The 23,618-nt window shown below is 41.7% G+C and overlaps 3 protein-coding genes across 4 annotated transcripts in view; 1 reads left to right on the top strand and 2 right to left on the bottom strand.

Annotated features, from left to right (window-relative positions):
• The window catches only part of LOC133619315 (uncharacterized), a 329,516-nt gene that overhangs the window by 75,479 nt on the left and 230,419 nt on the right, over positions 1–23,618 (top strand). The window lies entirely within an intron of this gene.
• The window catches only part of LOC133619747 (uncharacterized), an 83,808-nt gene that overhangs the window by 15,742 nt on the left and 44,448 nt on the right, over positions 1–23,618 (bottom strand). The window contains exon 1 of one of the 2 annotated variants that reach the window (XM_061980993.2): positions 630–911. The exons of the other annotated variant lie outside the window; for it this stretch is intronic. Coding sequence (XP_061836977.1) covers positions 630–702 — 73 coding nt within the window. The 5' untranslated portion in view covers positions 703–911. Of the gene's footprint in view, positions 1–629; positions 912–23,618 lie in introns of those variants that run through there. 2 annotated transcript variants of the gene reach the window in all.
• The window catches only part of LOC133619291 (uncharacterized), a 169,559-nt gene continuing 154,563 nt past the window's right edge, over positions 8,623–23,618 (bottom strand). Inside the window, exon 2 of the mRNA XM_061980257.2 lies at positions 8,623–10,259. Coding sequence (XP_061836241.1) covers positions 9,289–10,259 — 971 coding nt within the window. The 3' untranslated portion in view covers positions 8,623–9,288. The remainder of the gene's footprint in view (positions 10,260–23,618) is intronic.

Here is a 23,618-nt window from a genome sequence, read left to right as displayed (position 1 = left end):
TATTTTTTTTTCTTGTTTTTGAACCCTGACTTTTTGCAGTATAGGTTGTGAGTTCAAACCCCGGCCGAGTCATACCAAAGACTATAAAAATGGGACCCATTACGTCCCTGCTTGGCACTCAGCATCAAGGGTTGGAATTGGGGGTTAAAAGCACCAAAAATGATTCCCGGGCGTGGCCGCCGCTGCTGCTCACTGCTCCCCTCACCTCCCAGGGGGTGAACAAGGTGGATGGGTCAAATGCAGAGGACACATTTCACCACACTTAGTGTGTGTGTTTGACAATCATTGGTACTTTAACTTGTGGAGAACTTCCCAATGAAAAGTTGACAGTAATCATATTATTATTGTTCTTTATTACCTCCAATCCTCTGCACGTTGATGTAGACATGTGGTCCAGTCTTCTCTTCACATCTCTTACTCTTCCCCAACATCTCTTCTTTCACATCATAAGCTTCCACTTTCTTCATTTGACTTTTGCATTCTTTCATCTCCTCTGATGTGAACTCCACTGCCTTCTTCAAGCTAACAATCATGGCGGCTCTTTCTTGACATTCTTCAACAAGGTCGGCTAATTTCATGGCTCACGATTGCCTCCAAAATGACGTTGTTGGAAACTTTGACTCACTCACCTTCATCTGCAGTTTTGGTCTTTTTCCCCGTTGGTGATTCTCTTTCATGTTCTCTTTTACCGCACGTCGCCATCTTAGCATTGCAGTAGTCGTCCACGTTCTATCTAACACTCCATCGCCCCGAACTCAAATTCGGTTTCGTGGGCTTTGGAAAAGACAAATCCTGGCGTATTTGATGCAATAGTTAAATCTATAGAGGTATAAAGATAGTAAATGTAAAACTTCTCCGAAAAGCCACAGTCACCCAGTCCGCCATCTTGGTCTTTTCGCTTTTGCCGCTGCTTGATCAGAATGCGCGTGCGCCAAAAGTCGCAACTTCCGTTCCCTACTTGACAGCAGACTTTTCAAAATAAAGGCAACGGTTGGCAAAAGTATCTACTGATCATTTTAGATGAAAAAATAGAACACCTTTTATCTATCCATAAGTAAAAACCTACATTTAAAAATATTTTTTTATATTTAATTCTAATTTTTATTACTGTTTTTTTACTGTCTTGTTTTAATGCTTTTTATGATGTTTTTACTCTGTAGCACTTCGATATTTGTTGTTCACATTTAAAGTGCAAAACAAATACAATGAGTAGCTAATCCCATGAAAGCAACAATGTTTGTCCGAGAGAGCGGGAAAACACACAAACAGCTTTCCACCAAACCAGAAGCAGGACACCTATACACATACTTGCCAACCTTGAGACCTCCGATTTCGGGAGGTGGGGGCGTGGTTAAGAGGGGAGGAGTATATTTACAGCTAGAATTCACCAAGTCAAGTTTTTCATATATATATATATTTATATTATATATATATATATATATATATATATATATATATATATATATATATATATATATATATATATATATATATATATATATATATATATATATATATATATAAGAGAAATACTTGAATTTTAGTGTTCATTTATTTCCACATATACACACACATAACACTCATCTACTCATTGTTGAGTTAAGGGTTGAATTGTCCATCCTTGTTCTATTCTCTGTCCTATTCTAACCATGCTGAACACCCTCTCTGATGATGCATTCTGCTTCGTCTCCTTGTTGTGTGCGCAGTTGTACACTGCACTCTCTAAAAGCCGTAGATGTTATTGTCACATATGCATGCACAGTAGATGGCAGTATTGTCCTGTTTAAGAGTGTCACAACATTGCTGTTTACGGAAGACGAACTGCTTTACAGTAGACGAAAACGTGACTGCTGTTGTTGTGTGTTGTTACCGCGCTGGGAGGACGTTAATGAAACTGCCTAACAATAAACCCACATAAGAAACCAAGAACTCGCCCTCGATCATTCTACAGTTATAACGTGATTGGGCAGGCACACTGTTTATGTTGTGGGAAAGCGGACGTGAAAACAGGCTGTCGACACGCCACTCAGGTCCGCATGAATTTTGGGAGATTTTCGGGAGAAAATTTGTCCCGGGAGGTTTTCGGGAGAGGCGCTGAATTTCGGGAGTCTTGGCAAGTATGCCTATACAGGGCCCGCGACTGGAAGATGCTGGCAGACATCGGCAAACTGCTCGTTTTCCCACCTGAAATTGCCTCTACCAACCTCAGGCCAGACTTGGTGCTCTGGTCCCCTTCGGTGAAGACTGCTTACGTCATAGAGCTCACAGTCCCATGGGAGAACTCCGTGGAGGAGGCCTATGAAGATAAGAAGCTGCGCTACTCAGAGCCAGCAGAAGAAGCGAGGCAGCGTGGCTGGAACACCAATGTCTATCCAGTTGAAGTTTGTTGCAGAGGATTTGTGGCGTGGTCTACCATCAGACTTCTGAAGGAACTCGGCAGCCACGGTCAGGCTCTGCGGAGGACCATCAGAGCAGTCTCAGAGGCAATCGAAAGAAGCAGCCAGTGGATTTGGCTCAAGCGGAAGGACCCCGGTTGGGCCCCAAAAACAGCAGTGTAACAGGGTGAACAAGCTGAGGACTGATCATCCTTCGGCGGGCCACCTTCGTGGAGGGTGTATAGTGTTTGAAGGCCGAAACACCCAATGATGCAAGGGCACACTACTGAAGATGTGTCGCTTGTCCAATTGTCCTGGAATGGAACCCTGACCAAGTCTCATACAACTCACAAGAACACCCCACCCCTCACACCCCCACGTTGTCTGTCTACCACTCTCAACAACAAGGACATCTCGAGTGAGTACACACCACATTTGGCATCATCTTGTCCTGTGTTTATTGATTCTGATTATTATTCACATGTACAGACTTTTTGGTGGCTGGATCTCGAGACGGAAAAAAGGTCATGCATCGCAAAAAATATTCTTATTGTGAAGTGAATTATATTTATATAGCGCTTTTCTCTAGTGACTCAAAGCGCTTTGCATAGTGAAACCCAATAGCTAAGTTACATTTAAAGCAGTGTGGGTGGCACTGGGAGCAGGTGGGTAAAGTGTCTTGCCCAAGGACACAACGGCAGTGACTAGGATGGCGGAAGCGGGGATCGAACCTGGAACCCTCAAGTTGCTGGCACGGCCGCTCTACCAACCGAGCTATACCGCCCTAATTTACTATAAAAAAACACTGGAAGATATTTTCAACGTATATTGTTATTTTAGTTAACATTATTTACGAACTCAAATGATCATACTGAACAACATTAAACAACAACTAAAAAAACAAAAACACTCAGAATAGAGCTCTCCGTCAGGCCAAATATCCATCCATCCATCTTCTTCCGCTTATCCGAGGTTGGGTCGCGGGGGCAGCAGCCTAAGCAGGGAAACCCAGACTTGCCTCTCCCCAGCCACTTCGTCCAGCTCCTCCCGGGGGATCCCGAGGCGTTCCCAGGTCAGCCGGGAGACATAGTCTTCCCAACGTGTCCTGGGTCTTCCCCGTGGCCTCCTACCGGTTGGACGTGCCCTAAACACCTCCCTAGGGAGGCGTTCGGGTGGCATCCTGACCTGATGCCCGAACCACCTCATCTGGCTCCTCTCGATGTGGAGGAGCAGCGGCTTTACTTTGAGCTCCTCCCGGATGACAGAGCTTCTCACCCTATCTCTAAGGGAGAGTCCCGCCACCCGGCGGAGGAAACTCATTTCGGCCGCTTGTACCCGTGATCTTGTCCTTTCGGTCATAACCCAAAGCTCATGACCATAGGTGAGGATGGGAACGTAGATCGAGCGGTAAATTGAGAGCTTTGCCTTCCGGCTCAGCTCCTTCTTCACCACAACGGATCGATACAGCGTCCGCATTACTGAAGATGCCGCACCGATCCGCCTGTCGATCTCACGATCCACTCTTCCCTCACTCGTGAACAAGACTCCGAGGTACTTGAACTCCTCCACTTGGGGCAGGGTCTCCTCCCCAACCCGAAGATGGCATTCCACCCTTTTCCGGGCGAGAACCATGGACCCGGACTTGGAGGTGCTGATTCTCATCCCAGTCGCTTCACACTCGGCTGCGAACCGATCCAGCGAGAGCTGAAGATCCTGGCCAGATGAAGCCATCAGGACCACATCATCTGCAAAAAGCAGAGACCTAATCCTGCAGCCACCAAACCAGACCCCCTCAACGAAATTCTGTCCATAAAAGTTATGAACAGAATGGGCGACAAAGGGCAGCCTTGGCGGAGTCCAACCCTCACTGGAAACGTGTCCGACTTATTGCCGGCAATGCGGACAAAGCTCTGACACTGATCATACAGGGAGCGGACCGCCAAAATCAGACAGTCCGATACCCCATACTCTCTGAGCACTCCCCACAGGACTTCCCGAGGGACACGGTCGAATGCCTTCTCCAAGTCCACAAAGCACATGTAGACTGGTTGGGCAAACTCCCATGCACCCTCAAGGACCCTGCCGAGAGTATAGAGCTGGTCCACAGTTCCACGACCAGGACGAAAACCACACTGTTCCTCCTGAATCCGAGGTTCGACTATCCGGCGTAGCCTCCTCTCCAGTACACCTGAATAGACCTTACCGGGAAGGCTGAGGAGTGTGATCCCACGATAGTTAGAACACACCCTCCGGTTCCCCTTGTTAAAGAGAGGAACCACCACCCCGGTCTGCCAATCCAGAGGTACCGCCCCCGATGTCCACGCGATGCTGCAGGCCAAATATCCCTATAGTAAAAAATCATTTTACAAAAACCCTCGGATCACCCCAAAATCTACTTCCTAACCTGACTAATGTCATTTCCTGAAAGTCAAATCGAAATCCACTCGTGACTTTTTATCTATATGTTCGCCAACTAACAGATATACAAACCACATTGAATCATAACCTCCTGGGGGAGGTAATCAATGACTAACAGGCAAAACAGACAACACCCGATTGGTCGAGCACCTGCTGCATCCTGCTCTGCACGGGCTGGAACCTGAGTCCTCTGAATGAGAGCGGTATAGACAATTCATTATGTGGGCGGTCTAATGTACGCGCCTCCACTTTGACAGAGTCTTGGTCCCGTTATCAATGTTGTCGTTTCTAGCGCTAAGCGTGCCCACTGACTGATACAAGTTGGAACTGTACGCTACTTTGCATTAGAAATGGCAACAGCGGAGGATGCATGTGCATGTACGAGCCAGTCTGCCCCACAACAAGAGGATAGAGAAAAAGAAGGAGCTCATTGACGACAGCATCGGACTACAATGGCGGACTGGCATGTCTACCATGGAAATATGGACAATTTTTTTTGTTTTGTTTTTTCCTTGGCCTCAGTCTGGACCAGGCTTAGACTGAATTTTTTTTTCTCACCCCCCAGCGTTTACCTGTTTCTTACCTTTTTTGTAAGGGACGCCGGAAGTTGGCAGACCCGTCAGCGATCCTGTTCTGTCTCCCTCTAATGTTGGTCTGATCTTGGATGAGATTGTGCGGAAAATCTTAATTTCCTCTTGGGGATTAATAAAGTATTTCTGATTCTGATATCCGCTGTCGTCACACCTGGGAAACAAACATCACAAATTGTCCAAATTTCAAACGACTCGTTTGGAGAAAGTATGAATGTCAGGTTCCAACACTGATGACATCTATGAAACAGACAAAGAAGCAAGGAATTAAACAGAGACAGAATTAAATTTGGCTCAATTGAGGAGAAACGCCTGGGCTGTACTCTTGTACAGTGTCCCACCACGCTCTGACGAAAGATTTTACGCCTCCTCTTTTATTTGGACTTTCCCTGATTACATGGCAACAGCTGTTTCTAAGGGAGGGGGGTCGTAAACAGCCGTCGCCTTTGGTTACAAAACAGTTCACAGAAAAGGTCGGTTCAAAGAAAAGGTGGTAAACAGCCGTTGCCCTCGGTCACAAAACAGTTCAAAGAAAAGGTGCCTGGAGGGGAGTCAGGTCATGCTTCCTCTCCACTTTGTAGATCTCGGGTCAAGACAAAATCTTCCTGTGGATTACAATACATGAAAGAAACCGACACCTTCATGTCGCTTCCCATCCTACACAGTGGAGTTTTACAAGCCTTTTGCTTGGTAGGATCAAAGACAGCTTCTGTCTGCTCGCCGGGAACTCATGGCAACACAACATTTTGTGATAACTTAGATACAATTATTCTGACATTGAAGGAAGGCAATACTGTTTTATAAACATCTGCGCCATGCCTCCATGGTTTGACTTAACATTTCCAGTACTTCCGCAGGTCCCAAATACACAAAAACACGTACCGACAGGTAAAACAATCTGGTTTTGCAAAATAAGTCTCCTTTAAGGAGTCTGGGAGGTTTACCAACATACTCTTGCACAACCACACTCACTGTACGTTACAACTGCTTTTTAATCACTTAGCAAAACAGCTCAATGTTGTGCATAATGACAAGAGCGACTAACAAATTCTCTATGAAGCTGACAACACAGAACACACTTTTTTTGTTGACTTTCTGACAGAGATGAAACCGAAGCAGCACCACTCTAATACGATCATTTAAATAACAATAATGCTAACAATAATATAAACAATGTACTTTACCAGAGTGTAAGGTATACTTTTTATCTCAACTGAGACAAATCTGTGATACATCCTATCATTTACAAATCATTTATCTTTACATGTCCCAAAAGGAGTAGGAAGAAGCACATTTTTTTAGTGCTACCCCTTTTCCACTTCAGAGCACACACTCACACATTGGGTACACCAGAGGTGTCAAACTCATTTTAGCTCAGGGGCCGCATGGAGGAAAATCTGTGCACACACGGGCCGGACTATTAAAATCATGGCATAAAAACTAAAAAATAAAGACAACTTCAGATAGGTTTTTTTTGTCTTACTTTGGCCAAAAATACAACAAACACATTCTGAAAATATTAAAATAAAATATAGAAAAAAATAACGGCTGCGATAAAGGTTAGATCCATGAAGGAAAGAAAAAAAAGTGAATGAATGTTTATAACTAAATACATTTACATATGCATAAACATTTTATTTTAATTACAAATAAAAATTAATTAAGTAACGTTTATGACAACCTTTTTCCAAAACACAATATAGAATGTGAGACATAACAGGATAATGCATACATTTATCATTTGTTTTCAAAAGAGTTACAAAAAAATGGAAAATTTACTGTGGGACCCCATTTTTATGACTTGATGGGGTCCCTAGGACCCCATTTTGAAAATTCCTAGCACTAACACTGATGGAGTATTGGTGTGTACAAAACAGCAGCAGGTGGCTGTGGCCTGTGGGCCGATTCTAATATTAGTCAAATATCATCCCGGGGGCCAAAGGGAATACATTTGCGGGCCGGATCTGGGCCGCGGGCCTTGACTTTGACACATCGGGAGTACACTGTAAAAAATGGCCGTAAAAACTATGGCAAACAATTGTTAAATAGCAACAGTAAAACAGCGTTAAAAAAAAGATATATATGTATATGTATTCACTATGTATATATATATATATATATGTATATATATATGCAGTGTGTATATATTTATATTTATATTTATATATATATATATATATATATACTGTATTTTTTGGACTATATAGTTTGACTGGGCTCCAGTGCAATTTATATATGTTTTTTTCCTTCTTTATTATGCATTTTCAGCAGGTGCGACTTATACTCCGGTGCGACTTATATTCCGAAAAATACGGTGTATATATGTGTATATGTATATATATATATATATATATATATATATATATATATATATATATATATATATATGTATATATATATATATATATATATATATATATATATATATATATATATACATATATATATATATATATATATATATATATATATATATAGCCCTGCCCAAAAATGTTTTAACCCAACGCGGCCCCCCGAGTCAAAAAGTTTGGGGACCCCTGTTCCAGTTTAATAATACTTTTAAAGCTGTTTTCTTGATGCTAACAAATATCAGCAAAAACGCGCTAATGTGGACATCCATGTCAAATAAAGCACTTGGCTTTCCTGCACAACAACAACTAAGCTTTTAGTTTCTGTTATGAAAATGGACAAGAACAATATGGTGGATTGGATCAATAATCCCAATATTTATTACTCGGACTTAACATGACGTTAGTTTATTTGCACAAGCAGCTCTTCATAGTTATATTTAGGCATAGCAACCACAAAAGAACACAAACTAATGCGATCTCTTGTCCTTTCTTTACGTTTAGTTCTCTCAAACACTACTAGTATAGTAGAGAATAAACTCGATGAGAGTTTCTCAAACAAATCAAATGTTCAAACATATATTTTACAAAATGATTGCTGCAGACACAAACATGGTCCGATTGTATTACACCAGATAATGAAAGTGATATTTTTAAGAGACAATTAATTCGACACACTTTCGTTTTCCCCTGACTTTATTACCTTTATAAACCACTTCTTTTGGGACTATAGGAAAGCTCTTTCCTATCTCTCTATTTGAATGACTGGAACACCCAAAAACAGAACAGCAATACGAACTTTTCTCCTCACACTCCAGTCACTTGTTCTAATGCTACGCTCAAGTTGCTTGACCATCCCGTGAATTAAACCGCCAAGAAGAAAAACGGACGTGAGTTATAAGTATTTATTAAAATATATAGTTAAAAAAAAATGTTTGCATCACAGAAAGTTTCTCAAACAAATCCAATGTTCAAACAAAGTGCAGACACGAGCATGCTCCGGCTGCTCTACAAGATGAAAGTTGACAGTTTGAGAGCCATTTCCCTTAGCACGCTTTCATCATTTCCTCAACTTTATTCCCTTTATGAACCATTTCTTCCGAGACACAGTAGAACGCCTTCCTATTTGTCGTTTTTTATGCTTGCCACAGCACAGCAAAGCGGCATTTACAGGTTAAACTCTTCACTTCAATCACTTGATTGATTGCCAGGCTCTAGCTTGTTTGCCCTCCATGTGCAAAACCCTGCAATAAAGCAAAGCGTATGTGAAGTCATAAACAACACAGCAATACAGAAAAGATTTGGATTTGCAAAAGACGTTGAGTCATGAGGGTATAAGATTATGCACCAGATAGTCCCAATTTGCACGAATACGTCGGATATTTATGAATGAAACAGCAAAACATTTTTGAGAAGGTCCTGGGTTTGTGTAATCACATTTCAAACATAGTTTTTTTTACCACAAACTGAGCAATTAAATGTTTTTTTCCTGTGTTGGTTCTCATATGTTGAATCAAATTGCCCTCGTGAGAAAAGTTTTTTCCGCAAACTGAACAATCAAATGTTTTTTCCCCTGTGTGTGTTCTCGTGTCGAGACAAATTGCTCTTTTGAGAAAATCCTTTACCACAATCTGAACAGTTAAATGGTTTCTCACCTGTGTGCGTTCTCATGTGTTGCGTCAAATGGCTCTTTTCAGTAAAGCTTTTACCGCAATCTGAACAGTTAAACGGTTTTTCTCCTGTGTGTGTTCTCATGTGTTCCATCATATTCCTCTTTTGAGAAAAGCGCTTACAGCAAACTGAACAATTAAATGGTTTTTCTCCAGTATGTGTTCTCATGTGTTGAGTCAAATGGCTCTTTTCAGTAAATCTTTTACCACAAACTGAACAGTTAAATGGTTTTTCTCCTGAATGTGTTCTCATGTGGTCAGTCAGAATGCTCTTTTGATAAAAGCTTTTACCACATACTGAACAACTAAACTGTTTATGTCCAGTGTGTTTCAATATGTGTTTAGTCAAACCTGATTTGGAAACAAAGCTTTTATCGCAAACTGAGCAATTAAAAGGTTTTTCCCCTGTGTGTGTTCTCATGTGTTGAGCCAAATGGCTCTTCTTAGTAAAGTCTTTACCACAAACTGAGCAGCTTAAACATTTTCCATTGCTCTTCCTTTTCAAGCATTCAGAGTGTTTGTCAGTGTGAGTCCTCATATCATCTTCACAGTCTGTATCGCTACTCAAAGTTACTTCAACCTCATCTTCAGTCTCACTATCTGATAGTGGAGCTAAGAGGTTATCTAAATGTGGTTTCTCTTCATCATCTTCAGTCTTCACGGGGACAACAGTCAGTGGCAACTTGTCGAAATCAGCTTCCTGCGGCCTGAGAAGACACTCTCCCTCCTGAGTGATCCAGAGTTCCTCCTCTTCCTCTTTAATGTGGGGTGGCCATGGAGCTGCCTGCTTCAAAGTGGAGCTCCCACCTAATTGAGTGGGATGTTCTTTTGGATGACCAATCAGCTGCTGGACATCTGCTAGACACAAACAACACAAACAAACTTTAGTTCAGTCATGATCAATAACTTAACTTAATTATAACTTATAACTCAACTATGGTAAATAAATATGCAAACAAAACAAAATGAACTCAATCTGTTAACTAAATATTGAACATCTCGAAGTGCAGTTTTTGGGAAAAACTGGGTCAAATTATTAGTTTTGTTGGCTTTTGTTGCCAATGCCACCACAGCATATACTTGCTCGTGCATCTGTCCGTGTTGATGGGCTCATATTGCTCATTCAGTTTGTTGATTAAATAATCCCACACAAGGACATTTGGCCTTGTCTTTTTGTTCTCTTGACTTTTATTACTTAAAGGGGAACATTATCACAATTTCAGAATGGTTAAAACCATTAAAAATCAGTTCCCAGTGGCTTATTATATATACGTTTTTTTTCAAAATTTTACCCATCACGCAATATCCCTAAAAAAAGCTTCAAAGTGCCTGATTTTAACCATCGTTATATACACCCGTCCATTTTCCTGTGACGTCACATAGTGAAGCCAACACAAACAAACATGGCGGAAAGAACAGCAAGCTATAGCGACATTAGCTCGGATTCAGACTGGGATTTCAGCGGCTTAAGCGATTCAACAGATTACGCATGTATTGAAACGGATGGTTGTAGTGTGGAGGCAGGTAGCGAAAATGAAATTGAAGAAGAAACTGAAGCTATTGAGCCATATCGGTTTGAACCGTATGCAAGCGAAAACGACGAAAACGACACGACAGCCAGCGACACGGGAGAAAGCGAGGACGAATTCGGCGATCGCCTTCTAACCAACGATTGGTATGTGTTTGTTTGGCATTAAAGGAAACTAACAACTATGAACTAGGTTTACAGCATATGAAATACATTTGGCAACAACATGCACTTTGAGAGTGCAGACAGCCCAATTTTCATCAATTAATATATTCTGTAGACATACCCTCATCCGCGCTCTTTTCCTGAAAGCTGATCTGTCCAGTTTTGGAGTTGATGTCAGCAGGCCAGGGAAGCTAGGGTCTATAGGGGGTTTAGCTCGCTCGTCTGCAGGAACAAACTGCCGCCATTGCTTGCCGTGCTACCGAGGTCCTTTGTCCCTGAATTGCTCACACACCCCGGCAGATTCAATGGGGGTCTGGCGGCAGATTTCTTTGACTTTATCGTTGGAAATGCATCTGCTTTGAGTGTCGCAGGATATCCACACATTCTTGCCATCTCTGTCGTAGCATAGCTTTCGTCGGTAAAGTGTGCGGAACAAACGTCCAATTTCTTGCCACTTTCGCATCTTTGGGCCACTGGTGCAACTTGAATCCGTCCCTGTTCGTGTTGTTACACCCTCCGACAACACACCGACGAGGCATGATGTCTCCAAGGTACGGAAAACAGTCGAAAAAACGGAAAATAACAGAGCTGATTTGACTCTGTGTTTGAAAAAATGGCGGATTGCTTCCCGATGTGACGTCATCGCTCCGAGAGCGAATATTAGAAAGGCGTTTAATTCGCCAAAATTCACCCATTTAGAGTTCGGAAATCGGTTAAAAAAATGTATGGTCTTTTTTCTGCAACATCAAGGTATAAATTGACGCTTACATAGGTCTGGTGATAATGTTCCCCTTTAAAGCTGATGATTTTTTTCTAAATGTAAAAGACTTCCTTGTGGTTTACATAACATGTAATGGTAGTTCTTTGGTGAAAATGTTGCATAGAAGATGTTTTACAGACCATCTTCAAGTCGCTTTCTGACAGTCGCTTCCGCATGCGCCGTTTTGTGGGCGGTCTTATTTACGTGGCTCACCTTCGACAGCGTCTTCTCCCCGTCATCTTTGTTGTAGCGGTGTAGCGTGCAAGGACGGGAGTGGAAGAAGTGTCAAAAGATGCAGCTAACTGTTTTAATGACATTCAGACTTTACTTCAATCAATAACGGAGCAGCATCTCCTCATCCGTGGCTCACTAGTGCAACAACAACACCGGAAATGTGTCCCGTGATAAAACATACCGACCGGAACCCTCTAATAACTAAAGTTCCTTGGATTAATAATGTAAACTCACTACACTGGTAGTTTTTAGCGCTTCCATAGCGAGATATAAGTTAGAACTTTACGCTACTTTATATTAGAAATGGCAACAGCAGAGGGTGAATGTCCCATAACAAGAAGATAGAGAAAAAGAAGAAGCTTATCGACTACGGTGTCGCCACGGACTAGGGATGTCCCGATCCGATATTTGGATTGGATCGGCTGCCGATATTTGCCAAAAATTGCGTATCGGCAAGGCATGGGAAAATGCCGATCCAGATCCAGTTTAAAAAAAAACTCCGGACCGTGTTTTCCAACGCACCGATTTAAATAATACATTCCACTTTTCTGCTGCTCCGTAATTTCCGTTCCGCATTTTCCAGCACACCTTCAACACATCCACCCGTCTGTGAATTTTCACGCAGTTACTTTTAGCTGTTGGCATTACACGACAGGCTCTTCTCACTCTTTCCTGTGTCTCCCTCTCACAGACAGCAAGTGCACCTTCTTACACACGTCACATACTGTCACGTCATACGTCACATACTGTCACGTCATACGTCACATAGGTATACGTCCTCCCCGAGCAGAGAGATAGCAGCATGGCTAACGTTAGCTGTGATGCTAGCGCAGCCGTGCGAGCAACGCTCCCTCTAAGGTGCTCGCCTGTGCAATTGCGCACTGTTTAAGCGTCCTCTGCGCATAGCAAATCTATGCCACGCACAAAATCTAATAAAAAAATAAGCGCATAGCAATTTTCGACACACGGACACGACAGAGAAAACCGTTTTCGTCATCATTGTTCAAATATTGTGACGTCTGTCGAGACGCTTATCTCCATTCGGTGCCACACGTCCACACCATCAAAATGCTGAGGCAAAAATTTCCAGATCAACACCGTCTGAAAAAATTAGTGATCTATTTAGTTGTGATTTCCTTCTCTGCATGAAAGTTTAAAAGTAGCATATATTAATGCAGTATGAAGAAGAATGTTTTAATGTAGACATGCAAGCCTTGACAAAAAATGTTGAAAATCAAGACTACATTTCCTGCAAATGGGTGCATTTCTACCCTATATTTTAACTTTAGATTTATTCTCATATCAAACTCTTTTGGCTGTCTTTTTGACACTTACATCCGGCGCCCCCCTCCACACCCTGGATTATAAATAATGTAAATAATTCAATGTGATTATCTTGTGTGATGACTGTATTATGATGATTGTATATATCTGATAGTATATATCTGTATCATGAATCAATTTAAGTGGACCCCGACTTAAACAAGTTGAAAAACTTATTGGGGTGTTACCATTTAGTGGTCAATTGTACGGAATATGTACTTCACTGTGCAACCTACTAATAAAAGTCTCAATCAATCAATCAAAACACATAGAATCATCATACTGCTGTGATTATATGCATCAAGTGTTCATTCAAGGATAAGGCAAAATATCGAGATATATATTGTGTATCGCAATATGGCCTTAAAATATCGCAATATTAAAAAAAGGCCATATCGCCCAGCCCTTGTTTCAATGATGCCATTTCTGTTTGCAGGCCCGGCCCTAACCAATCTGGCGCCCTAGGCAAGATTTTAGGTGGTGCCCCCCCACATCGGCAGTGAAGTGTATATACTCACAAGAAACCGAATAGCTTTGTCTTTGACCTTTTTTTTACTTAAAGAAAGCAAATTAACAATCAGAATAGTTAACAAGATAAAACAAATATGAAAAATAAATGAATTAAAAAAAAATGAATATATGAAATACAATATTTTTTACATACATATTGCTTAATTAACATTAATGATGTGCACTTTAACAACTAGGCTTACAACTATACCTAATATATAAAGGGGTGGAAAAGTGACTATTACCTGCAGGGCAAACATTAGCTAACCAGAAGGCAATAACACCTGCTTAAAAGATCTAATACAAATGTCCCTGAGGAATGTAAGGTGGGAGTACTGTAAATACCTAACGTTACATTATTATTTTCCATAACAATTTAGCCCCCTCCACAATATTAACCCGACGTTAAAACAGAACTAGCTACTTATTGATTAGCAATTGCCGAATCATGTAACATTAGCTTAATGCTAAAAAGCCAGGTTACTATCACATTCTGTAACAGACAAATAATTTCATGTAGGCTAACGTTACCTACCTGCTACCTCTGTCTTTTTCTCGTTTCTCCTCCTCTTCTTTTCTCTTTTTTCTTCCCTGGGCACCTGACAGTTTTGGCCGTTTTGACATCTTGTGTTGATTTTTTGATGTGGTGACGTCCAAAAAGAGTCATGATACGGGAAGGAAGGGGGCGCACCGTGCGGGGTGTGGGGGGGGGCGTAATATTGTAACAAATAATATTTCTATTATATAGGCTTTACTTTGCATTTTAATTAACGTGGGATTATTTTTTGTATTTAGAAATAATAGTACCAACTTTTTTTTTTCTCTCCAACATTTGTGGCACTGGCGTGGCGCCCCCTGATGGACAGCGCCCTTAGCATTTGCCTATACGGCCTATGCCACGGGCCGGCCCTGTCTGTTTGTCATGTATAATTTTGTCTATTTTGTGTTTATCCTTGAATAAACAGGTCAGTTTCTTGTTACCAACCATTGTGTATTATTCAAACTCCCCTAATTCAGCTGGCTAGTTGTTATCAAGAGTACTAAAACCCTTTTCAACATGATTCTGACAACTAAGTAGGCTAAATAACTTTAAACTTTAATACATACTCGGATAGGCCAGTATCGGTATCGGTATCGGATCGGAAATGCAAAAACAATATCGGTATCGGATCGGAAGTGCAAAAACCTGGATCGGGACATCCCTACCACGGACTACAGTGGCGGACGTGCAAACATTTTCAGGACGTATGCAAATCCCAAATACACATCAGCAGGTACCAGAAGGTAAGAAAAGTTGGTTTTGCATAATATTGTGAAACAAGACGCCAGATAATATGTCTGCTAATGGGTGCCATTTTGCGGTCCTTACACACACACCATAGTAATACTTGTACCTCTGACTACGGTAGTCGTAATTGGCTGACAATCCATCAAGCGGTGCGGCTTCAAAGTCATACCAAAACATTTTGACAGAATTTTGAGCGCCTTGTTTAATGTTCTTTATTTTCAATGGAACATTTAAAGTTTTGGTGTCGTTTACTGGCGTCATAATATGTCTTACCTAATACACACACCATAATAGAACTCGTATGTTGAAGCACAGTACAATCCATCAAGCGGTGCGGCTTCATAGCTTACCAAAGTCGTACTAAAACATTTTGATAGATTTTTAGTGTGTAATGTTCTATATTTTCAATGGAACATATAAAATGTTGGTGTAGCTTACTTGAGTCATATTGCCATCATATTGCAGTCTACATGTATCTCTTGCGTGCGACTACCATTGGTCACACTTATCATTTCACCATGTACCAAATAAAATTGCTTCGAGGTCGGTAAGCCTAACCAGAATAATTCCCTACATTAGGCGCACCGGGTTATAAGGCGCGCTGATGATTTTTGAGAAAATGAAAGGATTTTAAGTGTGCCTTATAGTCCGAAAAATACGGTAATAATACAATTAAAAATAATTAACATATTATGAATATTTGTTGCCAACTAAGACTGTGGTTTCCCGAATATAATATAAATGGTACACACCCCGTTTTCATAGGAGTTGGGAAATTGTGTTAGATGTAAATATAAATGGAATACAATGATTTGCAAATCATTTTCAACCCATATTCAGTTGAATATGCTACAAAGACAACATATTTGATGTTCAAACATTATTTTTTTTTTGCAAATAATAATTAACTTTAGAATTTGATGCCAGCAACACGTGACAAAGAAGTTGGGAAAGGTGGCAATAAATACTGATAAAGTTGAGGAATGCTCATCAAACACTTATTTGGAACATCCCACAGGTGTGCAGGCTGATTGGGAACAGGTGGGTGCCAGCTTCCCAAAAAATGCTCAATCTTTTACAAGAAAGGATGGGGCGAGGTACACCCCTTTGTCCACAACTGCGTGAGCAAATAGTCAAACAGTTTAAGTACAACGTTTCTCAACGTGCAATTGCAAGAAATTTAGGGATTTCAACATCTACGGTCCATAATATCATCAAAAGGTTCAGAGACTCTGGAGAAATCACTGCACGTAAGCGTCATGGCCGGAAACCAACACTGAATGACCGTGACCTTCAATTCCTCAGACAGCACTGTATCAAAAACCGACATCAATCTCTAAAGGACATCACCACATGGGCTCAGGAACACTTCAGAAAAGCACTGTCACTAAATACAGTTGGTCGCTACATCTGTAAGTGCAAGTTAAAGCTCTACTATGTAAAGCGAAAGCCATTTATCGACAACATCCAGAAACGCCGCCGGCTTCTCTGGGCCCGAGATCATCTAAGATGGACTCATGCAAAGTGGAAAAGTGTTCTGTGGTCTGACGAGTCCACATTTCAAATTGCTTTTGGAAATATTCGACATCGTGTCATCCGGACCAAAGGGGAAGCGAACCATCCAGACTGTTATCGACGCAAAGTTCAAAAGCCAGCATCTGTGATGGTATGGGGGTGCATCAGTGCCCAAGGCATGGGTAACTTACACATCTGTGAAGGCACCATTAATACTGAAAGGTACATACAGGTTTTGGAACAACATATGCTGCCATCTAAGCGCCGTCTTTTTCATGGACGCCCCTGCTTATTTCAGCAAGACAATGCCAAGCCACATTCAGCACGTGTAACAACAGCGTGGCTTCGCAAAAAAAGAGTGCAGGTACTTTCCTGGCCCGCCTGCAGTCCAGACCTGTCTCCCATCAAAAATGTGTGGTGCATTATGATGCGTAAAATACGACAACTGAGACCCCGGACTGTTGAACGACTGAAGCTCTACATAAAACAAGAATGGGAAAGAATTCCACTTTCAAAGCTTCAACAATTAGTTTCCTCAGTTCCCAATCGTTTATTGAATGTTGTTAAAAGGAAAGGCCATGTAACACAGTGGTGAACATGCCCTTTCCCAACTACTTTGGCACGTGTTGCAGCCATGAAATTCGAAGTTAATTATTATTTGCAAAAAAAAAAAAAAAAGTTTATGAGTTTGAACATCAAATATCTTGTCTTTGTAGTGCATTCAATTGAATATGGGTTGAAAAGGATTTGCAAATAATTGTATTCCGTTTATATTTACATCTAACACAATTTCTCAACTCATATGGAAACGAGGTTTGTAAATGGGTTATACGGGAGCTGCCATGCAAGGCCCTAACCACGACCCATCAGGAGCAAGGGTGAAGTGTCATGCTCAAGTGCACAATGGACGTGACAAGGTAGGTAGAAGGTGGGGATCGAACTAGAAACTAGGGATGTCCCGATCCAGGTTTTTGCACTTCCGATCCGATACCGATATTGTTTTTGCACTTCCGATCCGATACTGACCTATCCGAGCATGTATTAAAGTTTAAAGTTATTTAGCCTACTTAGTTGTCAGAATCATGTTGAAAAGGGTTTTAGTACTCTTGATAACAACTAGCCAGCTGAATTAGGTGAGTTTGAATAATACACAATGGTTGGTTACAAGAAACTGACCTGTTTATTCAAGGAGAAACACAAAATAGACAAAATTATACATGACAAACAGAAATGGCATCATTGAACTAGGGCTGGGCGATATGGCCTTTTTTAATATTGCGATATTTTAAGGCCATGTCACGATATACCATATATATGTGGATATTTTGTCTTAGCCTTGAATGAACACTTGATGCATATAATCACAGCAGTATGATGATTCTATGTGTCTACATTAAAACATTCTTCTTCATACTGCATTAATATATGCTACTTTTAAACTTTCATGCAGAGAAGGAAATCACAACTAAAAAAATCACTATTTTTTTCATACAGTGTTGATGTGGAAATGTTTGCCTCGGCATTTTGATGGTGTGGACGTGTGGCACCGAACGGAGATAAGCGTCTCGGCAGACGTTACAATATTTGAACAATGATGACGAAAACTGTTTTCTCTGTCGTGTCCGTGCGTGTGTCGAAAATTGTTATGCGCTTATTTTTTTATTTGATTTTGTGCGTGGCATAGATTTGCCGTGCGCAGAGGACGCTTGAGCAGTGCGCAATTGCACAGGCGCGCACCTTAGAGGGAATGTTGCTAGCCCGGCTGCGCTAGCATCACAGCTAAGGTTAGCCATGCTGCTACCTCTCTGCTCCGGGAGGGCGTATACGTATGTGACGTATGACGTGACAGTATGTGACGTATGACATGACAGTATGTGACGTGTGTAAGAAGGTGCGCTTGCTGTCTGTGAGAGGGAGACACAGGAAAGAGTGAGAAGAGCCTGTCGTGTAATGCCAGCAGCTAAAAGCAACTGCGTGAGAATCCACAGACCTGTGGATGTGTTGAAGGTGTGCTGGAAAATGCGGAACGGAAATTAAGGAGCAGCAGAAAAGTGGAATGTATTATTTAAATAGGTGCGTTGAAAAACACGGACCGGAGTTGTTTTTTTTAAACTGGATCTGGATCGTCATTTTCCCATGCCTTGCCGATACGCATTTTTTGGCAAATATCGGCGGCCGATCCGATCCAAATATCGGATCGGGCCATTCCTATTAGAAACCCTCAGGTTGCTGGCACGGCCACTCTCCCAACCGCTCCACGCTGTCCCCATATAAACTCAAAACTATTTCAGTTGACTTTCTTCTACTTTATGAGTAGTGGAGAACTTCCCAATCAAAAGTTGACAGTAATCACATTATTATTGTTCTTTCCAGTCCTCTGCACGTTGAGGCATGTTCTTCTCTTCACACACTGCAGATCTGCAGACTATTTTCTTTACACAAGCTTTGTTTTGCTCTTGCAGTTTTTCTTCATTTGACTTTTGCATTCTTTCATCTCCTCTGATGTGAACTCCACTGCCTTCTTCAAGCTAACAATCATGGCGGCTCTTTCTTTACATTCTTCAACAAGATCTCCTCATTTCTCATCAACGCTTTTCTTTCCAGGGCTTGAAATAGCTTTAAAATTATAAAAACTTCAACTCACTCACCTTCCTCTTTCGTCTTTATCTCCGTTGGTGATTTGCTGGAAGTTGATTCTCTTTCATGTTCTCTTTTAGCGGACGTCGCCATCTTAGCATAGCAGTAGTCGTCCATCTTCTATCACGTCTTCTATCTTCACTTCAGATAACATCGCTCAAAACTCAACTTCCGTTTCGTGGGGCTTCACAAAAAAAAAGACAAACCCTGAGATATTTGATACTATGCATGAATCTATAAATATCCTAAATGTGAAACTTCTCCGGAATGTCACATCCGCTCAGTCTGCCGCCTTTGCCAATGCTCGATCAGATTGCGCATGTGCGAGAAGTCAGCAACTTCCGTTCCCCGCTTGACAGCAGTCTTTTTCAAAATAAAGGCATTTTGCTATTGTTAAAACAACGGTTCGCAAAAGTATCTACTGATCGTTAAATTCTGTTCTCCATCACACACGGACTACATAATTTATTATTTAGACCAAACTGGGCCGTAATTTATTGTTCACAGCAGTACATCACAAGCTCTACGCCATTTTCTGTGTATCACTGAATCATGTCCCTGTTGCAACACAAACAATAGTTCCTAGGGCAGTGTTTTTCAACCTTTTTTGAGCCATGGCACATTTTTTTCATTAAAAAAAATACGGAGGCACACCACCAGCAGAAAAGGTTAAAAAATGAAACTCCACCAGGTTGTCGTGTCTTATTTTGAGTTTGTTGTTGTTTCCTGTGTGTAGTGTTTTAGTTCCTGCCTTGCGCTGTTATTTTGGTGACTCTTCCTGTTTTGTTGGTGTTCTCCTGTAGCAGCTTCAGCCTTCCATCCATCCATCCATTTTCTAGCTTATTCCCTTCGGGGTCGCAGGGGGCGCTGGAGCCTATCTCAGCTACAATCGGGCGGAAGGTGGGGTACACCCTGGACAAGTCGCCACCTCATCGCAGGGCCAACACAGATAGACAGACAACATTCACACTCACATCCACACACTAGGGACCATTTAGTGTTGCCAATCAACCTATCCCCAGGTGCATGTCTTTGGAGGTGGGAGGAAGCCGGAGTACCCGGAGGGAACCCACGCAGTCACGGGGAGGACATGCAAACTCCATACAGAAAGATCCCGAGGCCGGGATTGAACTCACAACTACTCAGGACCTTCGTATTGTGAGGCAGACGCACTAACCCCTCTTCCACCGTGCTGCCCTTTGTTTTCCCAATCAAGACTATTTAAAGGGGAACATTATCACCAGACCTATGTAAGCATCAATATATACCTTGATGTTGCAGAAAAAAGACCATATCTTTTTTTAACCGATTTCCGAACTCTAAATGGGTGAATTTTGGCGAATTAAACGCCTTTCTATTATTCGCTCTCGGAGCGATGACGTCACAACGTGGCGTCACATCGGGAAGCAATCCGCCATTTTCTCAAACACCGAGTCAAATCAGCTCTGTTATTTTCCGTTTTTTCGACTGTTTTCCGTACCTTGGAGACATCATGAAATTGGACGTTTGTTCCGCACACTTTACCGACGAAAGCTATGCTACGACAGAGATGGCAAGAATGTGTGGATATCCTGCGACACTCAAAGCAGATGCATTTCCAACGATAAAGTCAAAGAAATCTGCTGCCAGACCCCCATTGAATCTGCCGGAGTGTGTGAGCAATTCAGGGACAAAGGACCTCGGTAGCACGGCAAGCAATGGCGGCAGTTTGTTCCCGCAGACGAGCGAGCTAAACCCCCTATCGACCCTAGCTTCCCTGGCCTGCTGACATCAACTCCAAAACTGGACAGATCAGCTTTCAGGAAAAGAGAGCGGATGAGGGTATGTCTACAGAATATATTAATTGATGAAAATTGGGCTGTCTGCACTCTCAAAGTGCATGTTGTTGCCAAATGTATTTCATATGCTGTAAACCTAGTTCATAGTTGTTAGTTTCCTTTAATGCCAAACAAACACATACCAATCGTTGGTTAGAAGGCGATCGCCGAATTCGTCCTCGCTTTCTCCCGTGTCGCTGGCTGTCGTGTCGTTTTCGTCGGTTTCGCTTGCATACGGTTCAAACCGATATGGCTCAATAGCTTCAGTTTCTTCTTCAATTTCGTTTTCGCTACCTGCCTCCACACTCCAACCATCCGTTTCAATACATTCGTAATCTGTTGAATCGCTTAAACCGCTGAAATCCGAGTCTGAATCCGAGCTAATGTCGCTATAGCTTGCTGTTCTTTCCGCCATGTTTGTTTGTGTTGGCATCACTATGTGACGTCACAGGAAAATGGACGGGTGTATATAACGATGGTTAAAATCAGGCACTTTGAAGCTTTTTTTAGGGATATTGCGTGATGAGTAAAATTTTGAAAAAAACTTCGAAAAATAAAATAAGCCACTGGGAACTGATTTTTAATGGTTTTAACCCTTCTGAAATTGTGATAATGTTCCCCTTCAATAGATGTCATCAGTGTTTGAACCTGACAAATATGCTACAACTACCTTGGCTACGACTTGTTGTTAGGTACAAAAACATCAACTGCTGGCCTCTTTGAACATCAGTTTGACTTTGTTGTTGCTTAAGTTTAGCGTACTGCAGGAGTCCAGTCCTGGTCATCCAGGTGGAAAAAAGCACAACGACTAACCTTTATGAATGTGCTTACAAAATGGACAACAAAAGTGCAATTATGCGAACAAGTTACAGGCAATTTGGTAGATTGACCCAACAATCACAATATTTACTGCTAGGAGTTAACATGACGTTAGTTTTTTTCCACAATCAAAGGTTTTTGTATTCATATTTAGGCACAACAACCATAACATAACTTAGCACACCACAAACTAATGCGATATCTTGTTCTAAGTTAACCATTAGTTCTGCTCTCAAACACTACCTATATCTGGGATGTCAAACTCATTCTAGCTCAGGGGCCACATAGAGGAAAATATATTCCCATGTGGGCCGGAATGGTAAAATCATGGCATGATAACTTAAAAATAAAGACAACTTCAGATCGTTTTCTTTGTTTGGAAATAAAACAAGCACAATCTGAAAACATACAAAACATAATGTTGTTTTTTTACACTTACATGTTGCTGTTAATAGAAGTCTATCTTTATTTGTCGTGATTTATCATTTCTGAATACATGATGTGATAATGTTCATCAGTCAAATACAGTGGGGCAAAAAAGTATTTAGTCAGCCACCAATTGTGCAAGATCTCCCACTTAAAATGATGACAGAGGTCTGTAATTATCATCTTAGGTACACTTCAACTGTGAGAGACAGAATATTAAAAAAAATCCAGGAATTCACATTGTAGGATTTTTAAATAATGTATTTGTAAATTATGGTGGAAAATAAGTATTTGGTCAATAACAAAAATTCAACTCAATACTTTATAATACAACCTTTGTTGGCAATAACAGAGGTCAAACGATTACTATAGGTCTTTACCAGGTTTGCACACACAGTAGCTGGTATTTTGGCCCATTCCTCCATGCAGATCTCCTCGAGAGCAGTGATGTTTTGGGGCTGTCGCCGAGCAACACGGACTTTCGACTCCCTCCACAGATTTTCTATGGAGTTGAGGTCTGGAGACTGGCTAGGCCACTCCAGGACTTTCAAATGCTTCTTACGGAGCCACTCCTTCGTTGCCCGGGCGGTGTGTTTGGGATCATTGTCATGCTGGAAGACCCAGCCACGTTTCATCTTCAAAGCTCTCACTGATGGAAGGAGGTTTTGGCTCAAAATCTCACGATACATGGCCCCATTCATTCTTTCCTTAACACGGATCAGTCGGCCTGTCCCCTTAGCAGAAAAACAGCCCCAAAGCATGATGTTTCCACACCCATGCTTCACAGTAGGTGTGGTGTTCTTGGGATGCAACTCAGTATTCTTCTTCCTCCAAACACGACGAGTTGAGGTTATACCAAAAAGTTATATTTTGGTTTCATCTGACCACATGACATTCTCCCAATCCTCTGCTGTATCATCCATGTGCTCTCTGGCAAACTTCAGACGGGCCTGGACATGCACTGGCTTAAGCAGGGGGACACGTCTGGCACTGCAGGATTTGATTCCCTGTCGGCATAGTGTGTTACTGATGGTAACCTTTGTTACTTTGGTCCCAGCTCTCTGTAGGTCATTCACCAGGTCCCCCCGTGTGGTTCTGGGATTTTTGCTCTCCGTTCTCATGATCATTTTGACCCCACGGGATGAGATCTTGCGTGGAGCCCCAGATCGAGGGAGATTATCAGTGGTCTTGTATG

This window comes from Nerophis lumbriciformis, linkage group LG20 (genome assembly GCF_033978685.3).
Source record: "Nerophis lumbriciformis linkage group LG20, RoL_Nlum_v2.1, whole genome shotgun sequence".
NCBI classification, from domain to species: domain Eukaryota; kingdom Metazoa; phylum Chordata; class Actinopteri; order Syngnathiformes; family Syngnathidae; genus Nerophis; species Nerophis lumbriciformis.
Note: the sequence above shows the minus strand (reverse complement) of the source record. Positions and strands in the feature narration are given on the sequence as shown.